At 47.1% G+C, this 22,071-nt stretch overlaps 1 protein-coding gene and 1 long non-coding RNA gene across 3 annotated transcripts in view; one reads left to right on the top strand and one right to left on the bottom strand.

Annotated features, from left to right (window-relative positions):
• Positions 1–11,909, bottom strand: part of LOC140387178 (uncharacterized) — a 157,203-nt gene extending 145,294 nt beyond the window's left edge. Inside the window, exons 1-2 of the long non-coding RNA XR_011933768.1 lie at positions 11,867–11,909; positions 2,925–3,076 (exon numbers count right to left, since the gene is read on the bottom strand). This is a non-coding gene — a long non-coding RNA (uncharacterized lncRNA). The remainder of the gene's footprint in view (positions 1–2,924; positions 3,077–11,866) is intronic.
• A 792-nt stretch (positions 11,910–12,701) lies between these two features.
• Positions 12,702–22,071, top strand: part of LOC140386407 (hepatoma-derived growth factor-related protein 3-like) — a 168,985-nt gene continuing 159,615 nt past the window's right edge. Inside the window, exon 1 of one of the 2 annotated variants that reach the window (XM_072468725.1) lies at positions 12,702–12,859. In XM_072468725.1, coding sequence (XP_072324826.1) covers positions 12,776–12,859 — 84 coding nt within the window. In that variant the 5' untranslated portion in view covers positions 12,702–12,775. The remainder of the gene's footprint in view (positions 12,860–22,071) is intronic. The other variant, XM_072468726.1, reaches the window with a different exon arrangement.

Here is a 22,071-nt window from a genome sequence, read left to right as displayed (position 1 = left end):
GATCTGCTCAGACAAGGAGGAGCGTAACAGACACTTACAGATGCTAAAAGAGACCCTCGTAAGAATGGCATATGGCGCTCGATTCATCGATCGACAGTTCCAACGCGCCACAGAAAAAATGCACCGATCTTCTCAGAAGACAAACATGGGACACAACCAACAGAGTACCCTGCATCATCCAGTACTTCCCCAGAGCGGATAAACTACAACATCTTCTTCGGAGCCTTCAACACATCACCAATGAAGACGAACATCTTGCCAAGGCCATCCCCACACCCCCACTACTTGCCTTCAAACAACCGTGCAACCTCAAGCAGACCATTGTTTGCAGCAAACTACCCAGCTTTCAGGAGAACAGCAACCACGACATCACACAATCCTGTTGTGGCAACGTCTGCAAGTCATGCCAGATCAGCGACATGGATACCACCATTACATGTGAGAACACCACCCACCAGGTACCCATGCGACCTGGCCAACGTTGTCTACCTCATACGCTGCAGGAAAGGATGCCCGGAGACATGGTACATTGGAGAGACCATGCAGACGCTGTGGAAATGGATGACCGGACATCGCGCGACAATCACCAGGCAGAAATGTTCCCTTCCAGTCGGAGAACACTTCAGCAATCAAGGGTATTCAGCCTCTGATCTTCTGGTAAATGTTCTCCATGGCAGTCTTCAGGACGCGCGACAACGCAGAATCGCCAAGCAGAAACATATAGCCAAGTTCCGCACACATGAGTACGTCCTCAACCGGGACCTTGGATTCATGTCTCACTACATTTAACCCCCCACCCATCTGGCCTGGGCTTACGAAGTCCTACCAACTGTCCTGGCTTGAGATAATTCACACCTATTTAACCTGTGATTAACCCTCTCTGCAGTCGCACCACCTGGACAAGTAAAGACTTAATTACCTGCAAAGACTCGCATTCAAAGTATCATCTTGCATCATGGGCTCTGTCTTTATATGCTGTGTTTGTGTAACCTTCCTCTTCTCTCACATGATGACAGAGCTACACTCCAAAAGCTAGTGATTCCAAGTAAACCTGTTGGACTTTAACCTAGTTAGTGTTGTAAGATATCTTACTGTGCCCACCCCAATTCAATGCCGGCATCGCCACATCCTGTATTTAGGTGAGCACAGTACGAAGTCTTACAACACCAGGTTAAAGTCCAACAGGTTTGTTTCGATGTCACTAGCTTTCGGAGTGCTGCTCCTTCCTCAGGTGAATGCAGAGGTCTGTTCCAGAAACACATATATAGACAAATTCAAAGATGCCAAACAATGCTAGTAATGCGAGCATTAGCAGGTGATTAAATCTTTACAGATCCAGAGATGGGGTAACCCCAGGTTAAAGAGGTGTAAATTGTATCAAGCCAGGACAGTTGGTAGGATTTTGCAGGCCAGATGGTGGGGGATGAATGTAATGCGACATGAATCCCAGGTCCCGGTTGAGGCCGCACTCATGTGTGCGGAACTTGGCTATAAGTTTCTGCTCGGCGATTCTGCGTTGTCGCGGGTCCTGAAGGCCGCCTTGGAGAACGCTTACCCGGAGATCAGAGGCTGAATGCCCTTGACCGCATTCCTAGCATTGTTTGGCATCATTGAATTTGTCTATATATGTGTTTCTGGAACAGACCTCTGCATTCACCTGAGGAAGGAGCAGCGCTCCGAAAGCTAGTGACATCGAAACAAACCTGTTGGACTTTAATCTGGTGTTGTAAGACTTCGTACTGTGCTCACCCCAGTCCAACGCCGGCATCTCCACATCATGTATTTAGGTGGGTGAATATGGTTTCCGATTTCGGTAGAAGTTCTGTGTTTTCCAGTTGGGGTTCAATATGGGCCTCACCCACAGTTTCCTCCAGTTCATCCCCAATATTCCTCACCTTTGCCTAAATCCTTATTTTTATAGCATCCCTACAGTGCAGAAGGAGGCCAATTGGACCATCGAGTCTGCACCAAACCTCCAAAAGAGTACGCTACTTAGGTCCACTCCCCCACCCTATCCCCGTTAATTGATCATGGCCAATTCACCTAACCTGCACATATTTGGACATGAAGGGGCAACTTAGCATGGCCAATCTACCTAACCTGCACATCTTTGGGCTATTGTAGGAAAGCGGAACACCCGGAGGAAACCCATGTAGACACAGGAAGAATGTGCAACTCCACACAGAAAATCACCCAAGGTTGGAATTGATCCTGGGTCCCTGGCGCTGCAATGCTAACCACCATGCCATCTGTATGTTGGTGATTGAATACACTGTTACCTGTTTGGCCCCTCCTCGGCTATGATATTATTTTAACATGTTCACATGGCAAGCCTTTGTTTTCCCTGAGGCCCACGATGTCAATTAGATAGTTTACTTCCTCAAATGTCTTTATTACTCTCTATGGGCCACTGAACTGAGGTTTTAGGGATTGTTTAGGGCACGTTTGTCTGCCTGCTTTTTCATAGCTGTTTGGGAGATATTTAAGTGTCACATTGAGCCACATCACAGGCTCTCGTGAGTCACTTATGGAATACTGTTACATAGTCTAACACGGAGACATCTTCCATCTGTCCTAAAAAATCGCTCTTGGATCAGTTTCAGACCTCTCACTTGGTGTCTGTAAACTAATTCAAACGGAGTAAAACTGGTGTACTCTTGGTCGAGTCTCTGGTAGCAAACAGCAGAAAACCTATCCCGCTCATGGGATTACTCTTGGCAGCATGTCCTGATTATTGTTTTTAGGGTCTGGTGGTACCATTCTAATGCCCTCCTGTGACTGCGGGTGAAATGCTGAGGATTCGAGCTGGATCATACCCAGGTTAGCCATGACTTCCAGGAATATTGTAGATATGAAATTTGGGCCCTGATCTTGACTGGATCTCTGTGGACAGTTCATGTCGGCAAAAGAATAGTGTTCATTACCCCACTGTTGTTTTGGCAGGTTTGGCCTCTGGGAGGCAGTCAGTCACATCCATAGAATAGTTGGTTGTCGTCTTCCAAAATTCTGTTGATTCTGGAACAGTCCCAGCAGATTGGAGGATGGCAAATATAACCCCACGTTTAAAAAAATCAACCTGAAGGAAGAAGACGGCTCAGTTAAGTCATCGCAATCTGACATTTTGAGGATCAGCAAATCACTTCATGCTGCACTGTATGATGTAAAGCCCACAGAAAGCATGGCCTCCCAGTCCTTCCTGTGCTCTACCATGGAGGTCTTAGAGAACAGCGAGCGGGGGAGCCTGGACAAACCGTTTACTCTGGATGAGTCCTTCAAGAAGAGTAAAACTCCTGGAAGCGACATCTTACCATCTGGATTGTATTCAGCTCCGTGGGACTGGATTGTCCTAGGCCTGCTGGAGGTGAACAAGAGCATGTTTCTAACCAGCATGTCAGAATTCATGAGGAAAGGCATCACCTACAAGCTGAAGGGGGAAAAGGAAGAAATTAGAAATCGGCGACCCGTTTCACTGTTGAATGTGGACTATAAAATCCTGTCCAAAGTCATCGCCAATCGGTTCAGGTCTGCTCTGGTCAAACCATCCTGACCAGACCTGCTCTGTACCCAACAGGAAGCTCTCTGATAGTCTCACGCTACTCAGGGATACGATTGCCAATGTGCAGGACATGGCTGTGGATACCTGCCTTATCAGCCTGGACCAGGAGAAGACTTTGGACAGACTATCGCACATCTACATGATGGATGCGCTCTACAAAATGGGATTTGGGGAGAGAATTCACAATTGGATCCAACTGCTCTACACAAACATCAGTAGTGCAGTTTCAATTAATGGGTGGGAATCGGAAAGCTTTCCAATTATATCTGGAGTTAGGCAGGACTGCCATCTCTCTCCTGGTCTGTTCTTGTGTTGTATAGAACTCTTTGCTGAGTCCATCAGGAAGGATTCAGGCATAAAAGGAGTGACAATCCCGGGCAGTGGATGTACTCAAGTCAAAGCCTCCCTGTTGATGGACAATGTCACAGTCTTCTGCACAGATACCCTGTCAGTGCACAGACTGATCAGCATCTGCGACCATTTCGAACTGGCCTCGGGTACCAAGGTGAATCATGGCAAAAGCAAGGCCATTTCTTCGGGAACTGGGCTGACCGATCCCTTGTCCGTCAGGTGAGACGGCCTGAAGGTGCTGAGAATATGGTTCTGAGGGACCAGGGCATGCATTAGAAACTGGAAAGAGTGAGTAGGTATAATGAGCAAAAGCTGGGTATGTGGGAACAACGCTCCCTCTCCATTGCAGCTACGAATCTGGTCATTTGGTGCAAGGCACTCTTGGTGTTGCTGTGCATGGTGCAGGTCTGGCCCATTCTTCACTCCTGCATTGTGCAATCACGTGAGCCATTTTCTGCTTCATTTGGAGGCCAAAAATGGATTGTGTTCGAAAGGATGTGATGTACAAACCTCTCGATAAAGGAGAAAAAAACGCGCCCAACATCACCCTAACCCGGATGGCCACATTTGTGTGTAGCTGCATGACACTATGCATAGATTCTCGGTACGTGAGATCTACCAGCAGTGTATATACTGTTATTGTGAATAAATCTAAGTTCTTTATTTTGCTCGGTGTGGACTCCCCATGTCCTTATTAAAATTACATGAATCAGCATTGTATGGAAGCACCTCATAGTGCAACTTGATTGATGTAGACAACATAAATACCTTTGCACCATTTGATATTTTGACATTTTGAAATATCTGTAATGTTTCTATGACTGTACTGAAGCACTTCAGGGTGCAACATTATGTATGTAGAGACCCTGAATATCACTTCGGGTGATGGCCATTTTGAAACGTTTGTAATATTTTTTCAGATATTTTACAAATGAAGAATATTTTTGCAAAACATAACCCGCTATTTAAAAAAGGAGGGAGGGACAAAACAGGAAATTACAGACTGGTTAGCCTAACAACAGGAAAATGCTTGAGTCTATTATAAAGAATATGCTAACAGAACATTTGAAAATATCAATGGGATTAGACAAAGTCAATATGGATTTATGAAAGGAAATCATATTTGGCAAAAATACTGGAGATTTTCTGAAGACATAGCTAGTAGAACAGATGAGGGAGAACCGGTGAATGTGATGTATTTGGATTTTCAGGAAGCTTTTGATGAAGTCCCACATAAAAGGTTACAGTACAAAATTAAAGCACATGGGATTGGGAGTCATATATTGGCATGGATTGAGAATTGGTTAGCAGGCAGGAAACAAAGGGTAGCAATAAATGGGTCTTTTTTGGAGTGGAAGTTGGTGACTAGTAGGGTACCACAGGGATCAGGGTGTGGGTATTCACAACATATATCAACTCGTTCATGCCCCCAACTGCAATTCACACCACTTTACCACACCCTCCCACCCACCCGAGTGACTGACCCTTGACACTCCCGAGCCACCATGCAAGCCAGCATTCTCCTGCTCCCCTCCTTTGTGCCGTAGACTGCACAACTGCACAAAGTCAACTGATGCATGGCGCTTTAAACAAATGTGAACCAAGTTAGATTCTCGTGCAGTGCTGACTTCACGGGTCGGTTAGCTCAGTTGGCTGGACAGCCAGTTCATGATGTGGCGCGACGCCACAAGCGCGGGTTCAATTCCCTTACCAGCTCAGGTTACTCAGGCCCCACCTTCTCAACCTTGCTTGAGGTGTGGTGATCCTCAGGTTAAATCACCACCAGTCAGCTCTCTCTAAAAAGGGGAGGGCAGCCTGTGGGCCTCAGGGACTCTGGTGACTTTCATTTCACGTTGAAGGTAAAACTTAATTTTAAAAATGTTTATGCTATTGAACGGCAGGATGGGGCAGGGGTTAGCACGGCTGCCTCACAGTTCCGGGGACCCGGGTTCGATTCCGATCACGGGTTTCTGTCTGTGTGGAGTTTGCACGTGGAGTCCCTGCAACTGAGTGGGTTTCCTCCGGGTCCTCCCATTTTCTCCCACAGGTTAGGTGGATTGGCCATGCTAAATTGCTCCTTAGTGTGTGTCTTGTGGTGGGCTTGTCATGATATTCAAACACACACATCATGATAGACACACCAACAGACAAATCAGAACACACAACACCACAACCAATTACAGAAAGATATAAAAGCACAAACACGACACCTGGTGGTCAGTATTAGCTGGAGAGGAGGACCAGGACAGACCTGCTACACGACACACTCAGGGAGACAGCACATGCAGAGTATCCAGAACGAACTGTAGATAAGAGTTAAAATAAAATAGAGTTGTACTATATACAACTGTGTTGGCTCATCTGTGCACCAGAGAACCCAACACCACATGGTACAGGAGTGGATCGATACCTGCCGGCATACCTCAGTGTACAGAGACAACCAGCAGTGCCCAGGCAAAATGATAGAGCTCCCGGTTCCGCAGCCGCTCCAGTGCCACGGCGATCTCCGCGAAAACTGGCGGCGATTCCGGCAAGTGTTCGAATTGTTCCTGGTGGCAGCTGAACTCCAAGACCTGGATGATAGCGAAAAAATTGAATTTCTCCTCACCATCGCCGGTGCAAGGGCAAGAGAAATATTCACAAGGTTCAGGTTCTTCAGGAGTCAGCAAAGGTACGATTACCAGGCAGTCCTGGACAAATTCTCCAAGTACTGTGAAGAAAACGCAATCCAATCGGCAAGTAAAGGTAAGAAAAGCGGCAGTACTCACCTCGTGGCCGGGATCCCGGAGCCCGAATTCCCAGAGGCCGAAATCCCGGGCCTGAGAGAGGGCTGGGTCGAGGTCGGCGGCCATCTTGCTAAAGGTATCACGCTAGCACAGTTGCGCGAGCAGTGCGCTGAACCGGAAGTTTCGTTTGCGCATGCGCGAGATGCTGCGCACGCGCAGTCAAGAAAACGGCCATCGGTAAAGGAACAGCGATCTGAGCATGCGCAGTCGCTTCCTACGTGCTACATACCGAGCGTCAGGATGTCAGAGGCCCCAGACCGCACCAATTTAAAGGGGAAACGTCCCAAATCCAATTTAAAAGGGAAACGTCCCAAATCAAAAAAACAAAAATCTGTTAAAGCTGTAAAACCTTCCCTCACCTGGAATGACAGCACATTGCCGCAAATTGACCCAGGAGATGAATTTGACCTCCGAAGAACCCTCCGACAAGCAGTTACCTACGCACAAGCCGATGATTCCGACCTTGAATACTTCGATGATGATCTTTACAGTGTTTCCGGACCTCGCGAGCCCAATGATAGCTCCGTGGTCCTATACGACTATGACTCGGACGAACCTTTCGTGTTGCACATTGGCGGCCCCCACATTGAATCCGACGCAGATGCGGATTCATTTTTCGGATTTGAGGATCTTCAACCCAGCAGATATGACGTCCCAACTTATCAGTACAGGATGATGCTGCAGCCTGACATTAACAGACAGGGAGTGGTGCAAGCACACGGAGAGCGCCCTGCTGCCACACAGAGCATGGTCCATGTCCCGCTCAACGTTCCCGACTCTATGAAAGAAGACATGCAAGACTCAAGCGCGCAGTCCTCGCATGAACCAGAAGTGACTCCAGAGTCACAAGCCTCCACACAGAGCTCGTGGACAGACTCCACAATTGCAGAAACGCAAGACTCCAGAGCGCAGTCCTTGCATGAACAAGAAGTGACTCCAGCGTCACAAGCCTCCACAGAGAGCTCGTGGACAGCCTCCACGATAGAAGCAACACAAGACTCCAGAGCGCAGTCCTTGCACGAACAAGAAGTGACTCCAGTGTCACAAGCCGCCACAGAGAGCTCGTGGACAGCCTCCACGATAGAAGCAATGCAAGACTCCAATGTGCGGTCCTTGCAGGAACAAGACCATGAGGGTCTAGCAACCTCTCCTGACCAACCAGCGGCAGACGATGCAAGTCTGCCATGCTCACGTGAACAGCAAGAAGGCTATAACAGCCTACCATGCTCCACTACACAGCAGCATGACCATGACGGTCTCTCATGCTACAATGAAGGGCACAGCGCTGAAGACTGTTCCAGCCCAACTGAAGACAAGCCAAAGGAATCGCCTCTTCCAAGCCCGAAGAAAAAAGGTTTATGCGCTGACCTTCAGGATCATTATAGCCGAACAGAGATTAATAATGCTGCACGGTCACAGAAGGATGCTGAGGATTTGCTAAAGAAATTAATTGAATGTTTAACTTGCAAGGAGCAGACTGAGAATTGCCAGTGTTTTAGTACGGATCGAAAAAATGGACAAGACATTGATCCTCAGGTAATGGAAATAACTCAACCTGAATCATACCTACAGCAGGGACAAATGTCTCCCTTCAACACAACGCCGCAAAGTCCCAACTTCGGAGACCAGCAGTTAGTCAGTAATGACTCTTCAAACCTTGAGGGGAACATTAATTGCATTGAACCTATACACACTCCACTGATAAATGAGCAGGACATAAATTTAAGGTGAAAGGTGGAAGATATAGGAGGGATATCAGAGGTAGGTTCTTTACCCAGAGAGTAGTGGGGGCATGGAATGCACTGCCTGTGGAAGTAGTTGAGTCGGAAACATTAGGGACCTTCAAGCAGCTATTGGATAGGTACATGGATTACGGTTAAATGATATAGTGTAGATTTATTTGTTCTCAAGGGCAGCACGGTAGCATTGTGGATAGCACAATTGCTTCACAGCTCCAGGGTCCCAGGTTCGATTCCGGCTTGGGTCACTGACTGTGCGGAGTCTGCACGTCCTCCCCGTGTCTGCGTGGGTTTCCTCCGGGTGCTCCGGTTTCCTCCCACAATCCAAAGATGTGCAGGTTAGGTGAATTGGCCAATGATAAATTGCCCTTAATGTCCAAATTGACCTTGGTGTTGGGTGAAGGTGTTGAGTTTGGGTAGGGTGCTCTTTCCAAGAGCCGGTGCAGACTCAAAGGGCCGAATGGCCTCCTTCTGCACTGTAAATTCAATGATAATCTATGATTAATCTAGGACAAAGGTTCGGCACAACATCGTGGGCCGAAGGGCCTGTTCTGTGCTGTATTTTCTATGTTCTATGTTCTATTGGAGCAAGAATCCTGAGGACACCGACATCGAGTAGCCAGATAACGAATTTAAAACCCGCAGCAGTTTCAAGTGAACCAAGTGTGCTTTCCACTAATGGTGAAGATGCAGATAAGGTCAACCCGATTATCCATTGTACCACACTAACCCCAGTGATTAAGCAGTTATGTATGGGGAGTATAATGTGGGCAATTGAGAACAGTAAAAGAGAGACTGTGACCATGCCAGTCCCAGCAAAATCAGACCCAGAGACCATGAAGGCATGTACATTAGACAAAGATACATATGAGGTACCTGAGAAGAAAAGTGAAACGGAATGTTCTTTGGAAAATAGTACAATGTCGATAGAAACATTGGATCCTATATTCGAGACCATACATATGGGAGAATTTGGGGGTAATAAACAAGGTTCTGCAATGTCTGGGGGAAGATTTAAAATTCCAAAGAAGAAAAGCCCAAATGAAGGACAACGGCAAGACAATGACAGTCCACCGACATGGTGTGCACCACCAGATGAAAACTCTGACAATTTACCCAACCCTAGTGAACAGCAAGCTGCTAATGAGGATCTATCCACGGGATGTGAGACGAGTGACGACAGCATCCCACTTCCCATGCAAAAGGTGCAAGGTGACAGACCTCGCCTAGTGCGTACCGAGGCACTCAACGATCACGGTGGGACCACTGACGACTGTGGTGGCGGCGCACCGCTTCCACCCTCGATGGCTCGAGCCTCTCCACTGGTCGGTGCATTCCTGCATGTTCCGACTCCAGAAGTGCAGCTTCAGGGAAGCTCGGCTGCCTCCAGTGAACCTGTTGGGACTCCGGACGGGGAGCATCGACGGAAGGCAGACCGGACTCCAGATGGGGAGCAGCCAAGCGCCGACTCTGATTCGCGCACGCCAGACCTTGCTCCGGACGGGCGGTGTCGCGGCCTCGGTGATGGCACGCTCAGGGTGACGGCGGATGCCACGGCGACAGGGAATGGATCGCGAGGCAGTCCCACTGGGTCGGCAGTGGCGACCAGCACCGGCGGTCCAAGACGGACACACCAATTCGCGCCATCGCTAGACGTTGATGCGAGCAACAATTCTCTCTCCAAGGCGACATGCTTCGACGTTTCTCTGCGGAGTCGCCCTTCCGGCACAGCAGGTGGCCGGAACCAGTGTGCACGGTCTCGGCCAACTTCCACATCTGGCACAGTCATCGCCTTGCATGATATTAGTGATGGTGCTTCTTCGATGGCAACGACCCATTGGCTACAAGATGCCGTGCACCACAAACATAAAAAGAAAAAAGACTCCACCTTGTTCCTGGCATGCAGGGCGGATGGATTGGTGCGTAGGTGCAATCAGCGAGCTTTGCGCCGCCTTCCATGCTCGCAACTGAACCGTACGCACACGCCGGATCCTCCACTGGTTCCCAAGGATGACTTTGTGGAGATGCCACGGATCATGCCCCTTCCATCGCCACCAGAACTAAACCACAGCCAAGGCAACACTAACAAAGATGTTGAATGTTATATTTGCACGAATGAAAAACCAAGCACTGCACGAAGTACAACAAATGGAAAAGTAGAGACTTCGGCAGCAGCATCACCTCCAACAGTCCAAGGTGAACCAGTGTGAACCCAAATCTCCACAGCTGAACCATCTTGAGGACCAGCCTATTCTTGAGGCGGTCACCCATTAGACTGGACTTATAACGCTGTTCATACGTTCAAAAAGTCAAACACTTCTGTATTATAACCTGTTGTTGTTTATCGTTCCAGATATCGTCTGACCGGACCACTGTTCAAGTTTTTTTTTTCTCTCGCATTCATGTTTTGTTATGGTACAACCTTGTTAGTGTGACGCACCCGACATCGCCCCATGTAAATAGTTACGTCATATACACACGCTGTACACAACACACACACACTCTTAGATGCACTCACGGCACGATTATATTTATAACCACGTAGGCACATACCTTTGTAAAAAGGGGGGATGTCATGATATTCAAACACACACATCATGATAGACACACCAACAGACAAATCAGAACACACAACACCACAACCAATTACAGAAAGATATAAAAGCACAAACACGACACCTGGTGGTCAGTATTAGCTGGAGAGGAGGACCAGGACAGACCTGCTACACGACACACTCAGGGAGACAGCACGTGCAGAGTATCCAGAACGAACTGTAGATAAGAGTTAAAATAAAATAGAGTTGTACTACATACAACTGTGTTGGCTCATCTGTGCACCAGAGAACCCAACACCACAGACTGGCGTCCCGTCCAGGGCTTACCCTTCCTAATGCCCAGTGTCTGTTGGGATTGACTTCCCTCGACCCTGAATTGGAGTAAGCAGTAAGTGAAGTCTTGCACCAATGAGTACTCATGGCATGCAAATGCATTATTAGTCCAGGATGTTGTGAGGTCTGACGTGCTGCAAGCATGCTGAGATCCTTTCACTTTGCATCCGCAACCTATGAGGAAAATCGAATTTTCGCATCCCGCCAAATTCAGACACCCACGTTTCCTGTTGTGGGCTCCGTAAAATCCATACCCCACCTCTCATGTTTCAGATCAATGCCCTTTCATCCGAACTGGTTTTATTCTTTTCCACATTTGTTTAATTGAGATTATTGAAGAGTCACTTTTGACTCGGAATTCTCACCCAACTGCATTATTTACCTTGCTTCACTCAAATTACTTTTAGTGCAAAGGAAACCGACTCTGAATCATGGCGAGTTGGCTGTATTTATGAGGGATTAATGCACCCCACCTCCCATGACAACTCTGAAAGGGCAGAATCAAATAGATCATCCTCATTCGCTAAATCTTTAACCACAAGATACCTCTTTGCTGAGTTGATCACGGTGCTTGTGCGGCAAACAGATCACTTCCTTGTACCATTGAACTCAAAATGTTGCGCACATATAAACTTCCCCTTCCCTTCCGCCCTGTCCAGACGACAAGAACTCCGAGAGAGAAAGAAGATTTTTTTTTAAAAAAAGCTCCTCTTCGTCTCTCAGTGTGTACGACAACCATGTATTGTTTATTTGAGAGAGGGACAGAGCTGAGTAAACTTCCTGGGTCGAAAGAAAAATGGCAACAATTGTAGCCAGATCACGCATGAATGTTGCAAACCGGGCTGGGAAATAAATACAAGGATCTCTTTTATCCCTCGATATTAGTCCCGTGTGTCTGGATGTTTTCTTTTGAGGCAAATAAACAGGCGCATGCGTTTGAAGTGAGGGAGGCTGGAGGGAGAGAGAGAGACAGGGGGAGAGAGACAGCCTTGGCCGCCTGCACCGCGGCTTCTCCTGTCGCGAGCGCCGACTGGAGCGTTTCGCCGTCAAGGGCATCGAGACCAAAGGAGCTTTCCGCATTCCAGGGGGAGTTTGCTTTCGAGGCGGAAATCCAGGATAGGGGGTGGTGGTGGGGAGGGATGGGGGAAGAATTTGTTTATTTTAAAAAAAAATGAATTAAGGTGTGAAAGGAGTTCTTAGTGAAGCCTCCACATCTGCCCGCCAATCTCCCTCTTGACTTTACTTCATCCAAGTCGGCTTTGCTTTCCTCTTTTTCAGAGGTGGATCTCGCTTCGTTTGGTTTCCCAAAAGTCCAAGGTGGTGGGGCTGGAGGGAGAGGGGTGGGGAGGGCAGAGTGTGTGAGGGAGGGGGGTGGGGAGGGCAGAGTGTGTGAGGGAGGGGGGTGGGGAGGGCAGAGTGTGTGAGGGGGAGAGAGAGAGAGAGAGGAAGAGAGCGATGGCTCGACCGAGGCTGAGAGACTACAAGGCTGGCGATCTGGTCTTTGCCAAGATGAAGGGCTACCCGCACTGGCCGGCGAGGGTGAGTAAAGCAGCCGCAGCGGGAAGGCTGGCAGGCGGGCGATGGGAGCGATGCTGCCTCCCTCCCGCCGGCCCCTGATGCTCTTGTGGCCGAGTCATCATCGGCCAATTCGCCGCCGTCTTCTGTCTCCCTCGACTCGGTTGACATGTTTGTGTTGTGCTTACAAATGATTGTATAACCATTGGCATCGGGAGTGAACTATAAATGAATCCAGTTCAGCAGGATTGAAACGATTAAACTGCTTTTGTTTATATGTTTAACGAGAGAGATTAAATCTGAATCGATCTAAATAAAAAGGTTGAATGTCTGCTGCAAATGGGGCTGAGGGATCAGATAATATGTGAACCCCAATAGTGGTGCTTTAATTGACGTGACTCGTCCTCACATTAAATGATTATTGCTGTAGGATCACGAAGACCATAAATAAAACCATGCTAGTAAGTGAACCCTAGTGTTACAGGTTTGTTGGTAGTCGCAGCTCCCAGTTAGGGAATATATCTTGGCCTGGTCCCAATTTGTTTGGTACTATAATCATCCTGTGGCTGCCAAATGTTTTCATTGGTTCGAGAAAAATAAAGATGGTGATTAAACATTGTCAACGTTTGGTGGTATAGTAATGTTTTGGAACATCATGAGTAAAAGTGTGTTGTGTGTGTGTGTGTTTTGTTCTGCGTTGACAAGTGGTAAACAAGAAGCAAGGAATGATGTTCATCATTCTTAAATCAATATCACGTTGCTATGACTCATGTTGTCACACAAAGATGTTTGCAGTCAGGTGTTGTTGGCAAGGTAGCTTGGAAATGTGCAGCCTTTGAATGAAAAGCCAACTTCAGTCTGGCAGAGATGACTTTTTGAGGCCAAACTTTCCTGATGTGGGTCCAACGTCGATCTTGCGAAAGGGAGTAGAAAAATTTGCCCCTCAAAAATCAAAATCTTGCCTTTACACTCTGCCCGTCACACAGTGTATCAGCCAGCCTTCCCCACCGATGTGTAACAGGTTCACACAGAAAGTGTGAGAGCTTAATCATGTGTCTTAGATGATTGATGTGAGCATGTTGACATGTATTATTTTCAGAATCTGCCATCAGCCTCCCCAATATTAATTCTACCTATTCAGAGTGACCATTAAAGACCAGTTGAATTTATGATTCGAAAAGAGGAGAGTTCTTGAAGTTACATTAATATTCAAGGTAATTTAGGACAATGACCTGGAATTTTGTGGAGTCATGGAGACTCCAGAGACCATTGAAAAAGGTTGGCAGGACTAGCATCCAGAAGCCATTACCCATTACTGACTCATCGTATTCCCCATGGTGTTGGTGGGGGCATACGATTTGGCACAATGTTGGCATTGGGGCTATAAGAGTCCATGGGGGAGGGTCAGGTGAAGTTGGCATGAGGTGCACAAGTATGTGCATGGAGCGTGGGTGGGGGTTGAGGGCTAGAGAGCCTAATGTCTAACAAAACAACTGTGACAAAGTTGCAGAAAACTGAGTGAGCTGTTTAAACAACCGACCTTGGCATTTGGCAGCCCCCATGGCTGCATCCCTGGTGCAATCCTGCGCTCACACTTCCACTACCCTGCTGCCCCCACCCACTACCCCCCTCCCCCACTACCACTCCTCCCCCCCCAAAACTGTATTTTTTCTCAGTTTCATCGCATTGATAGATTTTACAAAGTTCAAGGGTTCATCTAGTGTGGCACTTGGACATTACCCAGATCTCTGCACTATCTGCAATGCATACATAACCCCAAGGTGGGGGAGGGAGTGTGAGGGGGTGGGGGCGGTTGCATCATTATGCATCCAATTAATGATCCGGAGTAGCATCAGTAACACTCTCTTAACAAGTACTGTTCATCCATCATCTTGTGCTTATTTACCTGCCTTGACTTCCAGTTGAACAATTACTTGATTTTAACTTTCTCATCCCCCCCATGGCCTCATACTTCCCATCTCTGTATTCCTCTCCAGCCCTACAACCATTTGAATATCTGTGTTATTCCAATTCTGGCTTCTTCCACATCCTTGAACTTAACCACTCCATGATTGGTGGACATTCCCTCAGCTGCAGGTTTTTAAATCTGCCCGTAAAGTTTTATGTAAACCGACAGTAAGCTCTTTCCTCCTTTAAGACACTCCTCAAAGTCAACCTCTTTTGACCAAGTTTTTTATCATGTGCCTTAAATCTTGTTATGTGGCTCAGTGTCAAACATGTTTTCACCTGGTGGCACGGTGGCGCATTGGTTAGCACTGCTGCTTCAATGCGCCGAGGACCCAGGTTCAATCCTGGCCCCGTGTCACTGTCCGTGTGGAGTTTGCACATTCCCCCCTGTGTCTGCATGGGTCTCACCCCCACAACCCAAAGATGTGCAGGGTAGATGGATTGGCCACGCTAAATGGCCCCTTAATTCAAATTTTTTAAAAAAAATGTGTTTTGACAATGCTCCTGTCGGGGTGTTTTGCTCATCTAAGGATACTATATAAATGCAGGTTGTTGTTATCGATTGCTGCTTCCTGGGCATCAGGCGCAGCTCTTTCATTCTAATCAATAAGACTTATAATAATAATTTTTATTGTCACAAGTAGGCTTACATTAATACTGCAATGAATTTACTGTGAAAAGCCCCGAGTCGCCACATTCCGGCGCCTGTTCGTGTACACAGAGGGAGAATTCAGAATGTCCAATTCACCTAACAGCACGTCTTTTGGGACTTGTGGGAGGAAACCGGAGCACCCGGAGGAAACCCACGCAGACACGGAGAACGTGCAGACTCCGCACAGACAGTGACCCAAGCCGTGAATCGAACCTGGGACCCTGGGGCTGTGAAGCAACAGTGCTAACCACTGTGCTACCGTGCTGCCCCCTTGTTACCAATGGAGAGCTCGGCCACCCACTTAATACCTAGACAAAGCTTCAGAGGCCTCGATATGTCAGTGGGCCTCTTCCAGTGCAGCTTGTCGGGGTCTCCCAAAAACATTGAAGATTAACGCAGCATAGAGGGGAGTCCATTCAGCCCATTGTTCCTGTGTTTGAAAGAGCTGTGTAATTAGTTTCACTGCTCTGTCCCCATATCCCTCTAAATGTTTCCTTTTCAGGTGTATCCAATTCCTGTTTGATCATGTTGTGCAGCATGCCTGTGCAACTTTCCAAATCGAGGAGAACCAACCATGAAATCTGCAAACAGAATTATAAGAAAAAGTGAGTTGCATTTGTGAAGCACCTTTCATGACTCCACCACATCTAAAAGTGCCTTGCAGACAGAATGGTCTGAATGAAGAGTAGTCACTGTTGTAATGTAGGATGTATGTATTGGCTCAGAGGATGTTCCTGTAGGAAACACGATTGCACCATGTATTTTTTGAAATGTCATTCAGTCTTCATTCTATATGCACTAAATGAACCACTTAAACTACCATTGACGTACGTTTTTACAGTATTTGTTCTTGGAATGTAAGCATCGGTGGCAAGGCCAGCAATATTGCCCATTCGTTATTGACCTTGAGAAGTCGACAGTGAGCCACCTGCTTGAGGCACAGAAGTCCTTGTGGTGTAGGTACACCCACAGTGCTGTTAGGAGTGCGAGATTTCTGACTCAGCGACACTGAAAGATATAGTTCCAAGTCAGGATGTTGCGAGAGTCAGAGGGGAACTTGCATGTGGCAGTGTTGCCATGTGTCTGCTACCCTTGTTCTTCCAAGTGGTAGAGGTCCTGGGTTTAGAAGGTGCTGTTGAAGGAGCACTGGTGGGTTGTTGCAGTGCATCTTGTAGATGGCACTCATTGCTGCCAATGCAGCCCTGTCAGGGTCTACCAAAGACATTGTAGAATCACACAGCACAGAAGGAGGCCATTCAGTCCATTGTTCCTGTGCATCTGTGGTGGAGGGAGTTTATTTTTAAGGCAGTGGATGGTGTGCCAGTCGCGCGGACTGCGTTGTCCTGGATGGTGTCAAATATTTTGAGTGTTGTTGAAACTGCACTCATCCAGGAAAGTGGAGAGTATTCCATCACACTCCTGACTTGTACTAAAAATAAAGATTTCTCCTGCATCATCAGAAAGCCCCTGGATTTACAACTCTATTTCTGTATTTGCATGTGAGTTTAGTGTTTTCCTGCCTTGGATTTGGTGTGCATCTTCTCAATCCCATCCACTGGTAATGGGCAATAGGCTGTCAGTGGGAGACGTTTGATTTGAGATAGTGTTATGCTTCCCCGAGCAGGGACACCCAATGGCCTGCCTTCTAGCATGTCTAATCTAATTTCAGTGGCTGAGGCTAAGCGGAGAATGAAAGGGGCATTAATGTGATCATTTCATGAGTTTCATCGCCGCCGGATGCTTTCACGTCTCAATGGTGAGCAGTCGCTCAGCATGTCTATGCAGGGGGAGACCATTGGGAATGTCATCCAAATGTTACTTGTCAACATGTTGAATGGTGATGAGTTAAAAGGCACTATATAAATGCAAGTTTCTGTTGTTGTCCATTGTAGGCAGGAGTCCATGACCTTGTATTACCAATAATTTTTCTTTGTTTCAACTGTTCTTGGGATGAGAGTGTCACTGGCCAGCACTTGTTATCAATCCCTAATTGCCCCTAGACTGAGTGGCTTGCCATTACAGAAGGCAGTTAAAGTTTCACCACATTGTTATGGATCTGGAGTTACATGTAAGCCAGACCAAGTAAACTCAGAAGATTTCCTTCCCGAAATTAGCACATTAGTGCACCAGTCTGTTTTCATGTTTATAGTTTTGTGATCACCATTACTGAGATGAGCTGCTGTGGTGGGTTTGGACCCATGTCCCCAAGAGCATTAGCTCAGGCCTCTAGGTTACTAGTCTGTAGAATCCATAGAGTTCATACAGTGCAGAAGGAGGCCATTTGGCTCATTGAGTCTGCACCGGCCCTCGGAAAGAGCAATCTAGGTGCAGCCCACTCTCCCTATCCCCGTAACCCCACCTAACCTGCATAGGCTTGGACACGAAGGAGCAATTTACCGTGGCCAATAAACCTAACCTACACATCTTTGGGCTGTGGAGGAAACTGGAGCACTATGAGGAAACCCATGCAGACACGGGGAGAACGTGCAAACTCCACAAACACAGTCACCCAAGGCTAGAATCGAACCAGGGTCCCTGGCGAGGAGGAAACAATGCTAACCACTGTGCCACCATGCCGTGGGGGGGTGGGGGGGGGTGGGGGGGGGGGCCGGAGGAGGAAGGGGGGGTGGAGCGGTTCAGCTCACTTGGCTAGAAAGCTGGTTCATGATGAAGAGTGAGACCAGCAGCGCGGGTTCAATTCCCTACCAGCTGAAGTTGTTCATTTTTTTTAGAATTTAGAGTACCCAATTATTTGTTTTCCAATTAAGGGGCAACTTAGCGTGGCCAATCCACCTAACCTGCACATCTTTGGGTTGTGGGGGTGAGACCCACACAGACATGGGAAGAATGGGCAAATTCCACATGGACAGTGACCCAGGGCCGAGATCGAAACGGGGTCCTCAGCGCCATAGGCAGGAGTGCTAACCATTATGTCACCATGCCACCTGACTGAAGTTATTCATGAAGGCCTGCCTTCTCAACCTTTTCCCTCGCCTGAGGTGTGGTGATCCTCCGATTAAACCACCACCAGTCAGCTCTCCCCCTCAGTGGAAGGCAGCCTCTGGTCACCTGGGACTATGGCAACTTTCCATAATATGAACATTGAGAGTAAAGTGTTTGTGAGGAGGACCATCTCCTGCCAGAAGCTTTAGTCCTAATGAAGCTGCAGCACATCAAATGATGGACTGGTGTTCAGAGATACCTCCACCAAGTGCCTTTTCAATAGTCTTCTCTTTAAGGGTGTTTTTTAAAAGTGCTTTGCACAACACCAAGATATTCCAAAGCCCTTTACAGCCAAAGATGTACTTAGTTGCATGTTGGTGTTTGCCTCTCGACATCACTGTATAGAAGTAATTAGCAGACTTCACACTCGCAGGCACATTTTACAAGGTTTTCGGGGTGGTGAAAAATGAATCCAGCAGTGATACTGCTCCGATCGCAATCTTGTTTTGGAAGGAGGCTGTTGGAGGTCTGATTTCCCCCAGGAGGTGTGTCTTTTAGAAAGAACTGTATTTCTCCACAGCCATCGCCGACCACTCTTCACTCGTGTCCCATGATTCCCCCCTTCCTCAAACCCACAAACCTCCTTCCTCAAACCCCAGGGAGCACGTTTGCTGTCCTAAGGTGCTGCTTGTTTCAGGGCCTTTCTGATTTCTGATATATTCAAATGATCATTCTTTTTAATGCTGTGTGCCAAGGTACTACACTTGAGATTGTGCCTGTTTGACAGTGACCAGGGAAGGCTAGAAGAAATAATAGGAGAGGGGTGGCATTGCCTATGTGTCGCTTCCTGCCTCCTTCCTCTAGTTTCTCTGTTCCAATAATTTGCATTCTGGCCTCCTGGAAGAGTCAGCAGCCTGCAATTTTTGAGGCCTCTTCCGATGTGGACTTGCTTCCTTTGGTGAAAATAAAGACTTGCATTTATATGGGATCTTCCACAACCACAGGGTGTCCCAATATTCTTTCCAGATAATAAATACTTTTTCTGTGTATTCACTGTTGTAAAAGAAATGGGGCAGCCAATTTGAGTACAGCTAACAGCTAAAAGAGTGGCTAAGGTAAATATTGGTCCTTTAGAGGATGAGAAGGATTGGATTGGATTTGTTTATTGTCACGTGTACCGAGGTACAGTGAAAAATATTTTTCTGCGAGCAGCTCAACAGACCATTAAGTACATGAGAAGAAAAGGGAATAAAAGAAAATACATAATAGGGCAACACAACATATACAATGTAACTACATAAGCTCTGGCATCGGATGAAGCATACAGGGTGTAGTGTTAATGAAGTCAGTCCATAAGAGGGTCATTTAGGAGTCTGGTAACAGTGGGGAAGAAGCTGTTTTTGAGTCTGTTCGTGCGTGCTCTCAGACTTCTGTATCTCCTGCCCGATGGAAGAAGTTGGAAGAGTGAGTAAGCCGGGTGTGAGGGATCTTTGATTATACTGCCCGCTTAATAATGGGAGATGAGGAAATGGCTGAGGAACTGAACAGGTTTTTGGGGTCGGTCTTCATGGTGGAAGACACAAATAACATGCCTGTGACTGATGGAAATGAGGCTATGACAGATGAGAACCTTGAGATGATGTTATCACTAAGGAGGTAGTGATGGGCAAGCTAATGGGGCTAAAGGTAGACAAGTCTACTGGCCCTGATGGAATGCATCCCAGAGTGCAAAAAGGGATGGCAAGGGAAATTGCAAATGCACTAGTGATAATTTACCAAAATTCACTAGACTCGGGGTGGTCCCGGCGGATTGGAAATTAGCAAACGTGACACCTCTGTTTAAAAAAGGAAGTAGGCAGAAAGCGGGTAATTATAGGCCAGTTAGCTTAACTTCGATAGTAGGGAAGATGCTGAAATCTAATATCAAGGAAGAAATAGCGAGGCATCTGGATGGAAATTGCCCCATTGGACAGATGCAGCATGGGTCCATAAAAGGCAGATCGTGTTGAACTAATTTAGTGGAATTTTTTGAGGACATTACCAGTGCGGTAGACAACGGGGAGCCAATGGATGTGGTATATCTGGATTTCCAGAAAGCTTTAGACAAGGTGACAAACAAAAGGTTGCTGCATAAGATAAAGATGCATGGCGTTAAGAGTAAAGTAGTAGCATGGATAGAGGATTGGTTAATTAATAGAAAGCAAAGAGTGGGGATTAATGGGTGTTTCTCTGGTTGGAAATCAGTAGCTAGTGGTGTCCCTCAGGGATCAGTGTTGGGCCCACAATTGTTCACAATTTACATAGATGATTTGGAATTGGTGACCAAGTGCAATGTGTCCAGGTTTGCAACGACACTAAGATGAATGGTAAAGCAAAAAGTGCAGAGGATACTGGAAGTCTGCAGAGGGATTTGGATAGTTTAAGTGAATGGACTAGCGTCTGGCAGATGGAATACAATGCTGACAAATGTGAGGTTATCCATTTTGGTAGGAATAACGGCAAAAGGGATTATTATTTAAATGATAAAATATTAAAACATGCTGCTGTGCAGCGGGACCTGGGTGTCCTAGTACATGAGTCGCAAAAAGTTGGTTTACAGGTGCAACAGGTGATTAAGAAGGCAAATGGAGTTTTGTCCTTCATTGCTGGAGGGATGGAGTTTAAGACGAGAGAGGTTATGCTGCAACTGTATAAGGTGTTAGTGAGGCCACACCTGGGGTATTGTGCTCAGTTTGGTCTCCTTACCTGAGAAAGGACGTACTGGCGCTGGAGGGTGTGCAGAGGAGATTCACTGGGTTAATCCCAGAGTTAAGGGGGTTGGATTACGAGGAGAGGTTGAGTAGACTGGGACTGTACTCGTTGAAATTTAAAAGGATGCGAGGGGATCTTCTAGAAACATATACAATTATGAAGGGAATAGATAGGATAGATGTGGGCAGGTTGTTTCCACTGGCGGGTGTGGTGTTGGGTGTTCTGACACACAGATGAGCCAACACGGTTGTATGTGGTACAACGCTATTTTATTCAAACTTACTATGTACAGTTTTGTCTTGACACTCTGCACGTGGGGGTTCCCTGCTTGTGATCTTGTAACAGCTCTTCTCTGTGTCTTTGTCCCCAGACCTACTGACCACCAGGTGTCGTGCTCGTGCTTTTTATGTGGTTGGTGTTCTTGTCTGTGATTGGTTGTGGTGTTGTGTGCTCTGATTTGCCTGTTGGTGTGTCCATCATGATGTGTGTGTTTGAATATCATGACATCCCCCCTTTTTACAAAGATATGTGCCTACGTGGTAATAAATATGATCGTGTCGTGAGTGCATCTAAGAGTGTGTGTGTGTCGTGTGCAGCATGTGCATATGACGGAACTATGTACATGGGGCGATGTCGGGTGCGTCACATGAACCAAGTTGTACCATAACATAACATAAATGCGAACGAGAGAAGAAAAAAAACTTGAACAGTTGTCCAGTCAGACGACATCTGGAACGATAAACAACAACAGGTTATCATGTAAAATTGTGCAACTTGTTAGACATATGAACGGTGTTATAAGTCCAGTCTAATGGGCTTGCGACGAGTTCGGGTTGACCGCCTCAAGGGTGGATCAAGAACCACCGGCTGCTGTGCAGGCATGGCCATGGGTGGCGATGGAAAGGGCGTGATGTGCGGCAGC

The sequence above is a fragment of the Scyliorhinus torazame genome, chromosome 12 (genome assembly GCF_047496885.1).
Source record: "Scyliorhinus torazame isolate Kashiwa2021f chromosome 12, sScyTor2.1, whole genome shotgun sequence".
Classification (NCBI taxonomy): Eukaryota; Metazoa; Chordata; class Chondrichthyes; order Carcharhiniformes; family Scyliorhinidae; genus Scyliorhinus; species Scyliorhinus torazame.
The sequence above is the reverse complement of the archived record's forward strand: the minus strand, read 5'-3'. Positions and strand labels throughout refer to the sequence as shown.